Genomic DNA, 15,776 nt, shown 5'->3' with positions numbered 1-15,776 from the left:
GACTAGTTAATCCACACATAAATCTGTTTTATACGCACGTCTGTTTTGCAGGTGTCATGGAGGGTCAATTCAGTTCACCTAATCTGCATATCTTTTAGGTGTGAGTGGATTTTTTTAGCAGTGCAGAGATTACAAACTTCAGTTTTGTCATTGTCACCCAATTGACTAATTCCACACAAAAGACATTTATTCAGACAACAATAGCTTCACCTTTGTTTAGATTGGCAGGATAAAATTAAACGTAAAATTACTAACAAAGGCTGAAAATTCTGACCTAATTTTCTCACTCTTTGCTTGTTCTAAACATGTTTGACTTTCTTTCTGAAGACTTCGAAGAAAGCTGGTAACCATTGACTTTCATACTATTTGTTTTCCTACCATGCGTGTCAATGCACCGGTTTCCTGCTGACTTTAAAATGTTCCGAAAGAAAGTCAAACAAGTTAAACACAAGTAAAAGGTGAGAAAATGATGTTTTTATCAATGATGTTTTTAGATTTGATTTAATTTTAAAGGAAGCTGGAAACCTGTAAGCATTGACTTTTAAAGTATTTGTTTTCCTACCATGCATGTCAAAGGTTGCCGGTTTTCAGCTTTCCTCAAAATATCTTCTGTGTTCAACAGAATTAAGAAACTCTGTTGAACTAGGCAAAAAGCCACTTGTGTGTAGAAGAAGTGAGCTATAAATGGAGACAGGTATTACCAGATTAACCAGGACTGCAGACACTACATGCATGAACATGACTGGTGTTTGCCTTTATTTAACGGTCTAGCATACAACGCAAAAAACATGCATTATATTATTTGGAGTAAACAATCAAATTATAACATTCAATATTAATAAAAACACTTCAATATAGTTTGGTCTTTGCAATGAAGAAGGTAGTTTAAATTTCAAAAGAGGTACGCACTACTGAAAAAAGTCTCCTATCCAAGTTTTAGAAACAACAAATACTCACTTCTAGTTGATCATTTAGTATCAGAAGGGGCTAACATGAAAGGAAAAAGCCTCTAGATTATGCTTGTTTTACCAAAATAAATGATCATGCCTTGATTTTTAATTATTCAATTAGTATAGTAGGATCTGACTTTGCTTAGACAAAAGTCTTGTCACTTAACAGAAATAATCTACAGTATAGAATATAAAGTCATGCTGCAGTGGAAAAAGAATTAATTTTGTGTATGACTCCTGTGAGCTTGGAGGACTGCATCCATACATCTCTGCAATGACTTAAATAACATATTAATAAAGTCATCTGAAATGGCAAAGAAAGTGTTCTTGCAGGACTCCCAGAGGTCATCAAGATTCTTTGGATTCATCTTCAAAGCCTCCACCTTCATCTTACCCCAGACATGCTCAATAATGTTTATGTCTGGTGACTGGGCGGGCCAATCCTGAAGCACCTTGACCTTCTTTGCTTTCAGGAACTTTGATGTGGAGGTGAAGTATGAGAAGGAGCGCTATCCTGCTGAAGAATTTGCCCTCTCCTGTGGTTTGTAATGTAATGGGCAGCACAAATGTCTTGATGCCTCAGGCTGTTGATGTATAAAATGTTATGAACGAAAAACACACGTAACTTCCCCTTTATGAAACCAACTTTATTGCTGAAAATACTCAAATTTCTCATAAAAAAGTACAAAAGATAAGCATTTGATTAATACAAAAATATAAAACAGAACAGTTGTAAGAACTTAATTGCATTTAACACACACAAACACAAATGTAATCAGTTAACAAGTAAATCAAAGGCACAAAGGCGTAAAACAAAAACACTAGTTGCATTTCAGATCAGCATTAATACTGTCTGAGCAATTGAGCAATTAGCAAAATAAACTATTGAAAAACACAAAACTTTATGGAAAGAAATCTGTGACATGCTTTCAGCTCAACCATCAGAGATGCATTAAAAATAGAAGCTAGAATTTAATTTTCAACATCCTACTGTCAGCACATTTTTTCCTCACCAGTCTTCCTGTCTTATTATTTTTATTATTATAACCACCTGTTATATTCCTTGTTTTAAAATTCAGTTTGCTGTCATCTATACTTAACATAAGCGACTGCAAAAAATGAATTAAAACACACTTAAACAAAACGTCCAACAGCTTTTTGGAATGTAAAAGTGCACGCTGAAGTGAACTACTTATTATTAAGTAACATTATGGCTTCGGTATACCTGAAAATATCAATTATGCTGATGGCTTGCATATCTAAAACATCGTCTTTGACAAATGTGGTCACTGCTGTGTCTCTTTAGCAGACTTTCAAACACTAAATAAAAAAAGACTAATACCACTAACTAGATGAAGACAGAAAGTCTGGTAAATTGAACTAAAACAGCTGGATATCCAAATGTGCTGGGGTGGAAACACAAAGACATGGCTCTTGAACGCAGTGCAGCACATATTTTTCCTGAGAGACCAAATGGAAAAATCCACAATATTGAAAACATTTCATTGCTAGTCTACTTAATTGCAAGCATATAAACTCAAAACGTGTGCAATTAATTTTGTTGGAATATCCTTTGCTGTAAGAATCAGAAACAAAATGGCAAATTGACTTCAGCAATTCCTACTAAAAACACAAAATCAAGATTGTTATCTATTTCCAATGGGGTTTTAACAAACAAACTACAGTACTGCATTGTACTGTAAAAAAATTACAAGAGTATTATTGTGTATGAGTGTATGTCAAATAAAGGCCATGAACTCAATGGCTTATTTTCATATTTTCTTTTCACAATATAGAAATAAAGACCAGAGAAGGGAAGATAGCAACTGAGGCATTCCAGTTATTGTAACAGCGCTTGAAATATATTTGGCCAGATGTGTGTAATGGTACTGCAAATGCTGCACCTGACAAGCTGTTTATGACCAGTACCAAAAACCCACATGAAGTGCATCCGCTGGTTATGAAACAGAAACTGATTCAACATTTGTTGAATCAGTTGCTCGGATGATTGTGGATTTGGAGTCTGAATCTTCTTAAGTGAGTCGGATTCCAAGTACCTGCTCCAACTCCTGTCTCCTCTGCTGGACCTGAAATCAAGTGAAAAAAGGTGAGCGCTTACTATGGGAAGTTCTATTAGAGTCGGTACTATTAGAGTTGGTAATATTAGAGTCGGTAATATTAGAGTAGGTACTATTAGAGTTGGTACAATTAGAGTCAGTACTACTAGAGTCTGTAATATTAGAGTCGGAACTATTAGAGTCAGTACTATTAGAGTTGGTACTACTGGATTCTGTAATATTACAGTTGGTACTATTAGAGTCGGTACTATTAGAGTCAGTACTATAGAGTCGGTAATATTAGAGTAGGTACTATTAGAGTTGGTACAATTAGAGTCAGTACTACTAGAGTCTGTAATATTAGAGTCGGAACTATTAGAGTCAGTACAATTAAAGTTGGTACTACTGGATTCTGTAATATTACAGTTGGTACTATTAGAGTCGGTACTATTAGAGTCAGTACTATAGAGTCGGTAATATTAGAGTAGGTACTATTAGAGTTGGTACAATTAGAGTCAGTACTACTAGAGTCTGTAATATTAGAGTCGGAACTATTAGAGTCAGTACAATTAAAGTTGGTACTACTGGATTCTGTAATATTACAGTTGGTACTATTAGAGTCGGTACTATTAGAGTCAGTACTATAGAGTCGGTAATATTAGAGTAGGTACTATTAGAGTTGGTACAATTAGAGTCAGTACTACTAGAGTCTGTAATATTAGAGTCGGAACTATTAGAGTCAGTTCTATTAGAGTTGGTACTACTGGATTCTGTAATATTACAGTTGGTACTATTAGAGTCGGTACTATTAGAGTCAGTACTATAGAGTCGGTAATATTAGAGTAGGTACTATTAGAGTTGGTACAATTAGAGTCAGTACTACTAGAGTCTGTAATATTAGAGTCGGAACTATTAGAGTCAGTTCTATTAGAGTTGGTACTACTGGATTCTGTAATATTACAATTGGTACTATTAGAGTCGGTACTATTAGAGTCAGTACTATAGAGTCGGAACTATTAGAGTTGTTACCACTACAGTCTGTACCACCAGAGTCTGTACTATTAGAGTCTGTAGTATTAGAGTAAGTACTATTAGAGTCGTTACTAATAAAGTCAGTATTAATAGAGTCTGTACTATTAGAGTTGGTACTTATAATCGGTACTATTACAGTCGGTACCTCTAGGGTCTGTACTATTAGAGTTGATACTATTAGAATCAGTACTATTACAGTCGGTACTAATAGAGTCGGTACTATTAAAGTCGGTACTAATAATCGGTATTATTAGAGTTGGTACTACTACAGTCTGTTCTAATAGAGTTGGTACTATTACAGTCGGTACTAATAGAGTCGGTACTTATATAGTCGGTACTATTGGGCCCAATCCCAATTCTATTTTTGTGCCCCTACCCCTTCCCCTAAAAAATTACCCATAAGAATTGTGACAGGACACTTCTATACAGCCTAAAGTGACATTTAAAGTCTTAACTAGGTTAATTAGGTTAACAAGGCAGGTTGGGATAATTAGGCAAGTTATTGTGTAACGATGATATGTTCTGTAGACTATCTAAAAAAATAGCTTAAAGGGGCTAATCATTTTGAACTTAAAAAGGTTTTAAAAAAATAAGTAAATAAAAACTGCTTTTATTCCAGCCAAAATAAAGCAAATAAGGCTTTCTCCAGAAGAAAAAATATTATCAGACATACTGGGAAAATTTCCTTGCTTTGTTAAACATCATTTGGGAAATATAAAAAAAATAAAGAAATAAATTTTTAAAAAATCAAAGCGCGGCTAATTATTCTGACTTCAACTGTTTAAGTATATTAGTGTTAACTGAAAGAAATACAGGTAAATACTCACCTTTGAAAATATATATCGTCCAACAGCTTCTGTGACCCAGGGTGAGTGGTAAAATTCAGTCCTCCTCTCCTCTTCTGGATTTCCCACAGTATCTGTCATTAGCTAAAATAAACCAATAAAAACCTTCTAAAAATGACTGATGACCAAGAACCATTCAGAAAAACCGTCAAAGAATATTCAAAGCCCTCCTATACCTTGAGGTCTCGGCTCTGAGACTTGAGCCAGTCCTGGATGAACTCCTGTGGGCTGTTACTAAAGCTGAGCATGAAGTCTCTCTGGGTCTTCAGCTGGTTGATGGACTCAATAGTCTCATGGATCTAATGAGAAATGCAGATATTTAGTTAAAAACAGCCTGTATGTAACCTCATAACAGGATCAGTTATTTCACTGCAAACCCACCTTCATCTCCAGAGTAGCAATCTCCTGCTGACTGGTTGTGGAGGACAGGAAGCCGGTCATCTGAGCCTTCAGAGGGTCGTCAACCTCAACATCAATATCAAAGCAAGCAGTCTTCTTCTGATCGTTGGGATCCACACTGGACATATGAAACACAGATAAAGCAGCATATGGTCAACATCAAACAACAGCAATCCACAACAACATCAATAAGATTAATAATAGCATTCATAAAATGTAAATAATTGATACAACTGTAAAATACACAACGGAACTGTGAGAATTCCATGGAAACTACACAAACAAGTTAAATGAAACCTTAATCAAAACAATGTATACTTTTAAAAACATTCACCTTTATTCTGCTCAAGAGCTCAATAAGTTCCCTGTCCTATTCATAATTTAAATTTTGCTATGAATTCATAGTTGCAAGATAAATTTAAAAACACAAGTGTGGCCAAACTTTGTATTCTATACGTCTGCATTTTGTACTGAAAATAACTACAAAGCAGCAAGTAAACAGAAAATCATTCTTTAAAATGGGATTGTAAAAATAACCATTGAAAACATTTGGATCAGAAACACACCTGATGATATGATTGATGACGATGGGGTCGGGGTGTTGAAGGAGGCTGGCGAGCTTCATGGGGATATCCGAAAATCTCATCCTGGGGCAGCCAAAGATCTGCAAGATTACAGCAGTTCATCCACAGGTCTGTTCATATGAGCCACTTACCACATACTCATTCATTCATTTTCTTTTCAGCTTAGTCCCCTTTATTAATCCGGGGTCGCCACAGCAGAATAACCGCCAACTTATCCAGCATGTTTTTACGCAGTGGATGCTCTTCCAGCCGCAACCCATCTCTGGGAAACATCCACACACACTCATTTACAGTCATACACTATGGACAGTTTAGCCTACCCAATTCACCTGTACAGCATGTCCTTGGACTGTAGGGGAAACCGGAACACCTGGAGGAAACCCACACGAATGTAAGGAGAACATGCAAACTCCACACAGAAATGCCAACTGACCAAGCCGAGGCTCGAACCAGCGACCTTCTTGCTGTGAGGTGACAGCACTACCTACTGCGCCACCCTTGCCACATACTGTTAAAGTTAAAATTTTAAGCAATCATTTGATTTCTTTTTCATATATTTCCCAAATGGTTTCCCAGTACTGGGTTGAGGCTGGAAGGGTATCCGCTGCATAAAACATATGATGAAATAGTTGCTAGTTCATTCCGCTGCGGTGACCCTTGATAAATAAGGGACTAAACATTGATTAATACTTCTGCATCAAGTGCACACGTATGCTCCGGTGCAGCCTTTGCATGGGCGCATAGCCCTTGTGGTCGTCGCCGACGCCGAGGTCAAAAAAAAAAAAATGTAACTACACATCACAACAGAGACAGTCCTCACTGCAGCCCACAGCTTGATGACATACTGGACCAGATCAACTATGTAATGGACGAATGCCTACACCTCACCTTCCCCTAAACCCAACCATCACAGTAGCATTACCTTAGTGCTGGGGTGGCCAACCCTGTTCCTCGAGAGCCGCCTTCCTGCAGATTTCAGTTGCAACCCATATCAAACACACCTGCCTGTAATTATCACGTGGTGTTCAGGTCCTAATTAATTGGTTCAGGTGTGTTTGATATGGGTTGCAACTGAAATCAGCTGGAAGGCCGCTCTCGAGGAACAGGGTTGGCCACCCCTGCCTTAGAGGGTGGTAGAAGATCCAGTATGTAGTGGACCTGGTCCAATATGTCATCGTGGTTACAGACTGCAGCGAAGATCTTGTGTGAGCTCGATGGAGCAAGTGTTTACAAGTGTCGAGTACCTTGAAAGAAAATTTGTTTTGTGTTTACCTTATGATTAATGTTGTTTCATGCCTGCCGGTTCCCTCTGAATAAGCGAGTTTTAGCTACTTGTACATTAAAGGTAGCAAAACAACACACCAGCGAAGAAACTCAAGGCTTCCTTCGGCTTGTTTATACTTCTGCGTTGAGCGATTGCCGTGACCCACAGTGCATGCATTGTGCGTAGTCGAGCATTTGTAATTTTGCATGCTGTTTGTGTTGCTCTGCAATTACACTTCCGAAATGCTAGCGTTAGCTGGCAGTAGGTTTAAATGTTCCTCTGTATCGAGTTTCTTCACGGGTGTTTTGTTTTGTCTGAACGGTAGGTGGGAAACAGTGGACATACATTACTAGAAGCATAAGCTGAACACAAAACAAAAGTTTCCATCTGGATGTCCTTCAGAGTTCTTGACACTTGTAAACATTTGCTTCTTCGGGCTCGCGGTATGCAGCACCGCCCACACTCGTCAGCGCTACCAAGCCAACCAATCACAGAGCTTGCACTATGCAAGTTGTGGCGTGTAGTTACATTTATTGAGAGGAGCACGTCAGCGTCAGCTAGTTAAACTAGCAAATGATACATTTAAACAGACTTTATGCCTCTTCAGGTTGGCATTGAATAAATGTATGATCAATATTTTGCATTTTGACACCCTGTAAACAGATCCAATGTGGTCATGCAAGTCTGCCTGCTTCACAGAAAGTTTATTTACTCTTCCTTAAAGCCTGTATCGTTTTCAAAATGAGAGTTCCACCTACATAATAACTATAATAGAAGCTTAATTACATTAACAATTAAGGGGGAAAATATCAGAGTTATGCAGTCATGAGAAGGCTGCGCCGAGCATTCGCATGCGCTTGACATAGTACTATAAATCAGCCTTTAAGCCGAAGGAAAATTAATAATAGAATATTTAATAGAATTGAATAATAGAATAATAGAATGATGTTTAACAGAGCATGACATTTTTCACAGTATTTCCTATGTTTTTTCCTCTGGAGAACATCTTTTTAAAAAAGTTTTATCTTGGCTAGAATAAAAACAATTTTAAATATATTTTTAAACAATTTTAAGGTTAATATTATTAGCCCCCTTAAGCAATCTACAGAGCAAACCATCGTTATACAATGACTTGAATAATTATCCTAATTATACCTTTAAATGTCACTTTAAGCTTAACACTAGCGTCTTGAAAAATATTTTGTAAAATATTATTTACTGTCATCATAACAAAGATAAAAGAAATCAGTTATTAGAAATTAGTTAAAATTATTATGTTTAGAAATGTGTAAAAAACTATTAGAAATGTCTTGGAAAAAAAATGTCTTCACATTAAACAGAAATTGGGGAAAGAAATATAAAGGGGGGCTAATATTTCAGGGGGGACTTCACAACTGTATGCAAGGTCAATGAACCTCTCCTTGGTTGTCATTGCAGAGAACATGCTATGCTGTAAATAGCACATATATATTGAAGACGACAGGTGTTCAACAAAACTTGATGCTACCAAGCGCTATGTGATTCTAAGCATTTGCTAAGGTCTTCTAAATGATGCACTGCAAGGTAAGCCATATCAACTTCCCATGATATTTTATCCTATGTTTAGTTTGGTCTCTGCCTGTTGTATGATTAAGAAGTTTGGAGAGAGATCTCAAAATGAAAGGACGTTCCAAAGTAAGATAGGAGCTCATAATATAACTGGAGGGGATAAGGTTGAAGTATATAGTCTACAAAGGGAAATGGGCTGAGAACCGAGCCCTAGGGAACACCTCGGTCGACAGGTCAGGATGATGTGAACCACTGTGCCAGCAATACCAATTCTTACAGGCAAGACAAAACATGTTGTGGCAGCAAGTGTTTAATTGTTTAACACAAAGCTAAGATATAAGGGTTTCTTCTGTTCCTATGTGTTACAGGCCACATACACACTGCAGTTAAATAAATAAACTGAAGAGCTTTGTTAGCAAAGCTTGAACAGTGAGCCCAAAGACACTTACAAGTGGACATTAAAGGAAAACTCTGTTAAAAGATGCCAAAAAAAAATAAAAAAAATGAAAATCTGTATAAATCTACACCAAGCTGAATAATAAAAGTTCAGTACAAAATGACACACCGATGGTCTCAAACACCAATGTTTCTTTGTTCCCATGTAAATCCTGGGTGTAAAATCCCAGTCAAAAACAGGCCAAACACAGACTGTGACAATCCACAGAAGCCCATAATAATATCCACACTGCAGCAGTATTTTATTGTCAAAAATGTCACCAAATAAGATAATGATATATTTTCCCCTTAATGGTTAATGTAATTAAGCTTCTATTATAGTTATTATGTAGGTGGGACTCTCATTTTGAAAGCGATACAGGCTTTAAGGAAGAGTAAATAAACTTTCTGTGCAGCAGGCAGACTTGCATGACCACACTGGATCTGTTTACAGGGTGTCAAAATGCGAAATATTGATCATATATTTATTCAATGCCAACCTGAAGAGGCATAAAGTCTGTTTAAATGTATCATTTGCTAGTTTAACATGTATATTGTGATATTTGGCATGTTTGGCTAACAAGACAACAAACACTTGTAATTGGATGAGTGTTAAATCCACATTTATGCATCATGTCATATCGCACAGCTCTTAATATAATTTTTTCTGCAGTGTAGGATGAAGGATTCGGATTTATACCTTCCAATCCGTCTCAGCATGGATCAACTATTATCCTTTTCTCATCATCCTGTTTCTCATTAGTTTTATTAAATATAATTATTTGATTATTTGAATGAGTATTCAACTTTGAATTGATTTAAATTAATGAATGTGTTAAGACATTACTTAATATAAGAATGTTCAGTGCATTTGCATGTCTCTTTATAACTATTCTGAGGAGCCATCAAACTAGGTCAGAGGTCACAGAGACCTTGAGTGGAACTGAGGGCTGAGGACTGGAAGCAACTGTTTCTATTGTTATTTCTTTGAGTTAATACTATCCAAAATGTCTAAAGCGATTTTGCTGTTTTTACGGTTAATTCTTTTAAAGTGATTCTACTTTTTATTCAAGATAGACTGTGTGTATTAAAGATATAACTGCCTGAATGTAGATAATCCAGTTTTTAACCAGTTTTGTTGAAGACGGCTGATAATACACTCAGGCTTGGATAAGAAACAGATTATACTTTTAAGTGTGTGTGTTCTATTTGATTATGGATCCGTTTCACAGATCTGGAGTCAGCTCTAAACAGTCTAGTGGACGTCGGACAATTATATGCTTAAGATGTTGTTCGGAATTGTACGCACGAACCCCATGTGGAAATTTTCCTAATCCATCAGTGTTTCAACCAATCAGGTTAAAAAACCCATATGTGTGATGCAGTTAATGACGTTATGTATAATTGTTATTGATTTGTGATTGTAAGGCAGAGCGGCCTAGGAACTCATTGCGAGTGTTGCAGCTGGCTTCTGCTGATGTAACTGCAAACTATCTTCAGTAAACTTCATTTATTAATTTGAATCTCTGACTCCGGCTCTTCTTCATCTGACAGACGGCTCATTCTTTGGGTTTAAACTGTGAATAATAATCTCTACAAAAAGCACCAATAAATATAAATAAAATCTAATAAAAACAATTATAAGTTTATGCAAAGGTTAATATTCAAGCATGTCTGTTTTCATAGTTAACATTTCGTTAAACTCACAAAATTAAACTAAATACATCTCTGCCAGCCCATTTTCTCAAGTGTAATTACAATTTAGCCTAGATTTCATCCAAAAAATAAATAAATTATAAATTATAAATAAATTAATACAAAAAAATAATGCTTGAAAATGTAAATTGATATTTTTTAAAATTGTTTGGCATAAAGACAGCTAAAATATACCACATATCAAGCATTTCAGTTGAAAAGACTGCCATTTAACAGGGCATCTCCATTTTATCAAAATATTTTTTTGACAACTGAAGTAAAATTATTTGGCTTTCAATTTAACATATTGTTTAAATGCACAATTTAACATTGAATAAATACATTTTATGGCACCTTTAAGACATTATTTACTTATAAATAAAATGGGTTAAAAAACGTTTAAAACCAACCAACTTTTTGCATACCTGTCTAAAGTATCGGTTGCAGTTAATGTACTCTTTCTCGTGGCAATCTTGCAGCTTGTTGTTCTTGATGTAGAGCCACAGGGCCTGCATGATACTGGCTCTGGTCTGAGTGTGGACACCCAGCAGTCGAGCCAGACGTGGGTCCAGCTTGTACTGTGGAGGCTTAATCAAGTAAAAGGAGAAAACAAAAGTTCATAATATTATTAAAAACATCCAATACTATGCTCTGGAACAAACAAAACCAATAGTATTGCGGTGGTATTTACATTTCTAGAGATATATTTTCCTAGAGGTATACTATTTTTATTAGCATTTTGTTCTCAAAATCATTTATGTAATGATTATACTACATTACAAAAGCAATAATTAAATAAAATAATTATATTTCTTAAGCTAAAGGCAGCTGAAAATAATCAAATAATATAAAAGCATGTATCATAAAGGATGTGCATGTAATACCTGGTGGTCCAGCATGAGAAGCAGAGTGCATTTCACATTCACATCTCCTGGTCTCTTCACCTGAAATCCATCCGTCTCCTGAGTCGTGGGCATTCTGTGCCACTAAGACATGAGGAAAAGATTTATTAACTACAGCGAATAAGCTCAATCTTCAGCATTAAAATAGATTTCTTCACTGCAAAAAAGCTTTTTACTCAAGTTTTTTTTTGTCTAGTACAAAAATGTTGTCTTTTCCCTTAAAACACGTAAAATAATCTTGTCAAAAGGAAAAATAAGATTCTTTTGCTTACCCCACTGGCAGATTATTTAGCTTATTTCAAGAAAAAAAAACTCAATTTTGCCATATTATTTCAATATTTAATATATAAGTCAATATTTTTGTTTGTCTAGAAAATGTTCATTAATTTAAGAATTTTTAGTCATTTGGACTAGAAACATGACAACAAAATGTGTTTCTATCATTAGCTGGGGCTAGACATACAGTTGAAATCAGAATTATTAGCCACCCTTTGAATTTGTTTTTATTTTTATTTTTTAAATATTTCCTAAATGATGTTTAACAGAGCAATGAAATTTTCACAGCATGTCTGATAATACTTTTCCTTCTGGTGAAAGTCTTATTTGTTTTATTTCGGCTTGAATAAAAGCAGTTTTTAATTTTTTAAAAAACATTTTAGGGACAAAATTATAAGCCCATTTAAGCAAAGTTTTTTTTTTTTTGATAGTCTACAGAACAAATCCTTGTCATACAATAACTTGCCTAATAACCCTAACCAGCCCAGTTAACCTAATTAAGCCTTTAAATGTCACTTTAAGCTCTATATAAGTGTCTTGAAAAATATCTAGTCAAATATTATTTACTGTCATCATAGCAAATATAAAATAAATCAGTTATTAAAAATGAGTTATTAAAACTATTATGTTCAGAAATGTGTTGAAAAAAAAAATTTTTCTCTGTTAAACAGAAATAGGGGAAAAAATTAAACGGGGCCGAATAATTCAGGGGGGCTAATAATTCTGACCTAAACTATTCCTATATTAAATAACTCAAAATATCTTTATTATGAACAATATTGATAGTGCAAGCACTTCTAAATATTCTGAATAATGTCTTATTATGTAAACTTTTAAAGTGCTTTTTTAGAGTATTTACATTGTATTTGTAGAGGATTCAAAACAGGGATCAAATTCTTGACTTGATGGATTTATTAGCCTAATAGTTCAAACATTTTAATATCTTGCCTAATATATGCAGATGAAATATTGATAAAAAAAAAAATTCTGTGACTATTTATAGGCCCGTTGTTTGTTAATACTGTGAAATAAGGTTTCAGTAGTTAATATTAGTTAATGGGGTGTATGCCGAGCTAGTGCGTTTCCCATACTGATAAACTTCCAGTGACCTGTTACTGTGAGTTTTTTTCCATTTTATATGGTTTCTTTTACAGAATTGATGTTGTAATGCAAGTCAAATACAATCAGTTAAACAGACTTTGGCATTTGTTCATTTAGTTTCTCAAGCGTAAAACGAGACAAAAAGACGTTTACTCGCATGCGCCTGTCAGAATCGGCAGTCTAGCGCAGAAGCTCCATTGAATAAACTGAGGGTAAAATAAATGCTCATATTATAAAGACATGGCGGGGAAGGAAATGTTATTTAATGCAGTGCATCTTATACAACCTGAGATCCACTTTATATCTGATATCACTCAGCCAGTGGAGATCGCTGATTTTTAAAGAAAACGCACCTTAAATGCGCCGCTTTTGCATTGGCGTACAATTTACCGGAAACAATTAACCCAGGTTACTGGCAAATTAAAAGTCCTATTAGCATGCTTTGGCATATAACCTATTGAACTAAAACACAATTGTTATTTTCAGATGATGTTAATATCCAAGTTAATACCTAATAACACATTAAAATCAGATTCATAATCTGATTACAAGTCATAACATTTTTATTGAATGGAGTTATAATATTCAGTTGTATTTCAAACTAATATGAACACAGTAACTATAATAAATCTTACCCTTTCTTATTTATTTTTATGCAGTAACATTTACTGATTAGACTTTATTGTAAAGCATTACCTGTTGTACTTTATAATCCAACTCTGAACATGTATATACAATAAAGCAGCTCACTAAGTAACTTTTCTTATTATACCTGTTAAAAGTAACTTTTTTTGCAGCTTAAGTCAATATTGTGATTATTCCGTATATCATGATAAAAACTTTAACACTTAAAATCGCAACAAGAAAATTTGTATTACAGTCATAAGCCTTGTTTCATTTTTTTCAGATTTAAAAAAAAAAAAAAAACTTCCAATAAGTTCCAATGACATGGGGAATTTTCAATTTTTGTAGAGCACAATACAATCTTGTTCTCTATCAGTTTTACATTTAAACTCATTTTAAATACATCTGCACACCCATTACCATGTTTCAGAGTCTTTCAGTAAGGTATGCATGTGTACTGAATGACTCCAGCACTGCTTTACCAACTGCATGCATGTGCAGGACTTCTGTGAGACTGGAACATATTTTAAAACCTACTTAGTTCCCTACTTGGATAAGATGGTAGTGAAATTGATATATTGATACTTTGATGTTGCAAACACATCTGTAAAACAGTCCACTGCTGTGGACAAGTTTTCAACCTGATTTATATTACGATTTACCCAAATTCATGAACCTGCTCGCTTCTACCTCCAGAGGCATGTGGTGTGGTTTATTTGAGCTTCCTTAGAGAATAACTGACATTTTTCTGATTCTATCCTTATCAGTATATGCTTAAAAATCAAGTATTTACATTTAGTAAAAAGGCTGTGAGATGACAGAGTGTGCACTGGATTAGTGACATCACACATACAGTTGGGTTCATAAATATTTGGACAGATGTTTTTGGCTCTATACACCAACACAATGGATTTGAAATGAAACGAACAAGATGTGCTTTAACTGCAGACTGTCAGCTTTAATTTGAGGGTTTTTACATCCAAATCAGGTGAACGGTGTTGGAATTTGCATATGTGCCTCCCACTTGTTAAGGGACCAAAAGTAATTGGACAGACTAATAATCACAAATCAAACTTTCACCTATAATAACTTGGTTGCAAATCCTTTGCAGTCAATTACAGCCTGAAGTCTGGAATGCGTAGACATCAGCAGACGCTGGGATTCATTCCTGGTGACACTCTGCCAGGCCTCTACAGCAACCGTCTTCAGCTTCTGCTTGTTCTTAGGGCATTTTCCCTTCAGTTCTGTCTTCAGCAAGTGGAATACATGCTCAATCGGATTCAGTCAGAAGACTGACTTGGCCATTGCATAACATTCCACTTCTTTCCCTTCGAAAACTCTTTGGTTGCTTTTGCAGCATGCTTTGGGTAATTGTCCATCTGCACTGTGAAGCGCCGATCAATAAGTTCTGAAGCATTTGGCTGAATAAGAGCAGAAAATATTGAGTGAAACACTTCAGAATTCATCCTCCTGCTTTTGTCAACAGTCACATCATCAATAAATAGAAGAGAACCAGTTCCATTGGCAGTCGTACATGTCCACGCCATGTCACCACTACCACCATGCTTCAGTGCTTAAGTTCATGATCCTTCTCCACACTCTTCTCTGCCCATCACTCTGGTACAAGTTGATCTTGGTCTCATCTGTCTTTAGGATGTTGTTCCAGCACTTTTACACTTTTACACTTTCACAACAGGCTTTTTTAGAACTCTAATCTGGCCTACCTGTTTTTGAGGCTCACCAAAGGTTTACATCTTGTGGCAAACCCTCTGTATTCAATCTGGTGTTGTCTTCTCTTGATTGTTGACTTTGACACACATACACCTACATCCTTAACAAGTGTTCTGGATCTGACAGCTGTGAAGGGTGTTTTCTTCACCAGGAAAATAATTCTTTGGTCGTCCACCACAGTTGTTTCTGTGGTTTTCCGGGTCTTTAGCAGATTCCAAATGCAAAAGCACACTTGAAATGAACTCTGGACCTTTTATCTGCTCATTGTAATGAGGGAATAACACACACCTGGCCATGGAACAGCTTAGAAGCCAATTGTTCAGTTACTTTTGG

General features: G+C 35.6%; 1 protein-coding gene across 2 annotated transcripts in view; it reads right to left on the bottom strand.

The window, feature by feature from the left end:
* Positions 1-1,582: 1,582 nt before the first annotated feature.
* The window catches only part of smarcd2 (SWI/SNF related BAF chromatin remodeling complex subunit D2), a 27,575-nt gene continuing 13,381 nt past the window's right edge, over positions 1,583-15,776 (bottom strand). For both annotated transcript variants that reach the window (XM_687657.8, XM_073918254.1), the window contains 7 exons: positions 11,694-11,795; positions 11,235-11,396; positions 5,850-5,947; positions 5,266-5,401; positions 5,061-5,183; positions 4,867-4,968; positions 1,583-3,037 (listed from right to left, as the gene is read on the bottom strand). In XM_687657.8, coding sequence (XP_692749.2) covers positions 2,984-3,037; positions 4,867-4,968; positions 5,061-5,183; positions 5,266-5,401; positions 5,850-5,947; positions 11,235-11,396; positions 11,694-11,795 — 777 coding nt within the window. In that variant the 3' untranslated portion in view covers positions 1,583-2,983. The remainder of the gene's footprint in view (positions 3,038-4,866; positions 4,969-5,060; positions 5,184-5,265; positions 5,402-5,849; positions 5,948-11,234; positions 11,397-11,693; positions 11,796-15,776) is intronic.

This window comes from Danio rerio, chromosome 12 (genome assembly GCF_049306965.1).
Source record: "Danio rerio strain Tuebingen ecotype United States chromosome 12, GRCz12tu, whole genome shotgun sequence".
NCBI classification, from domain to species: domain Eukaryota; kingdom Metazoa; phylum Chordata; class Actinopteri; order Cypriniformes; family Danionidae; genus Danio; species Danio rerio.
The sequence above is the reverse complement of the archived record's forward strand: the minus strand, read 5'-3'. Positions and strand labels throughout refer to the sequence as shown.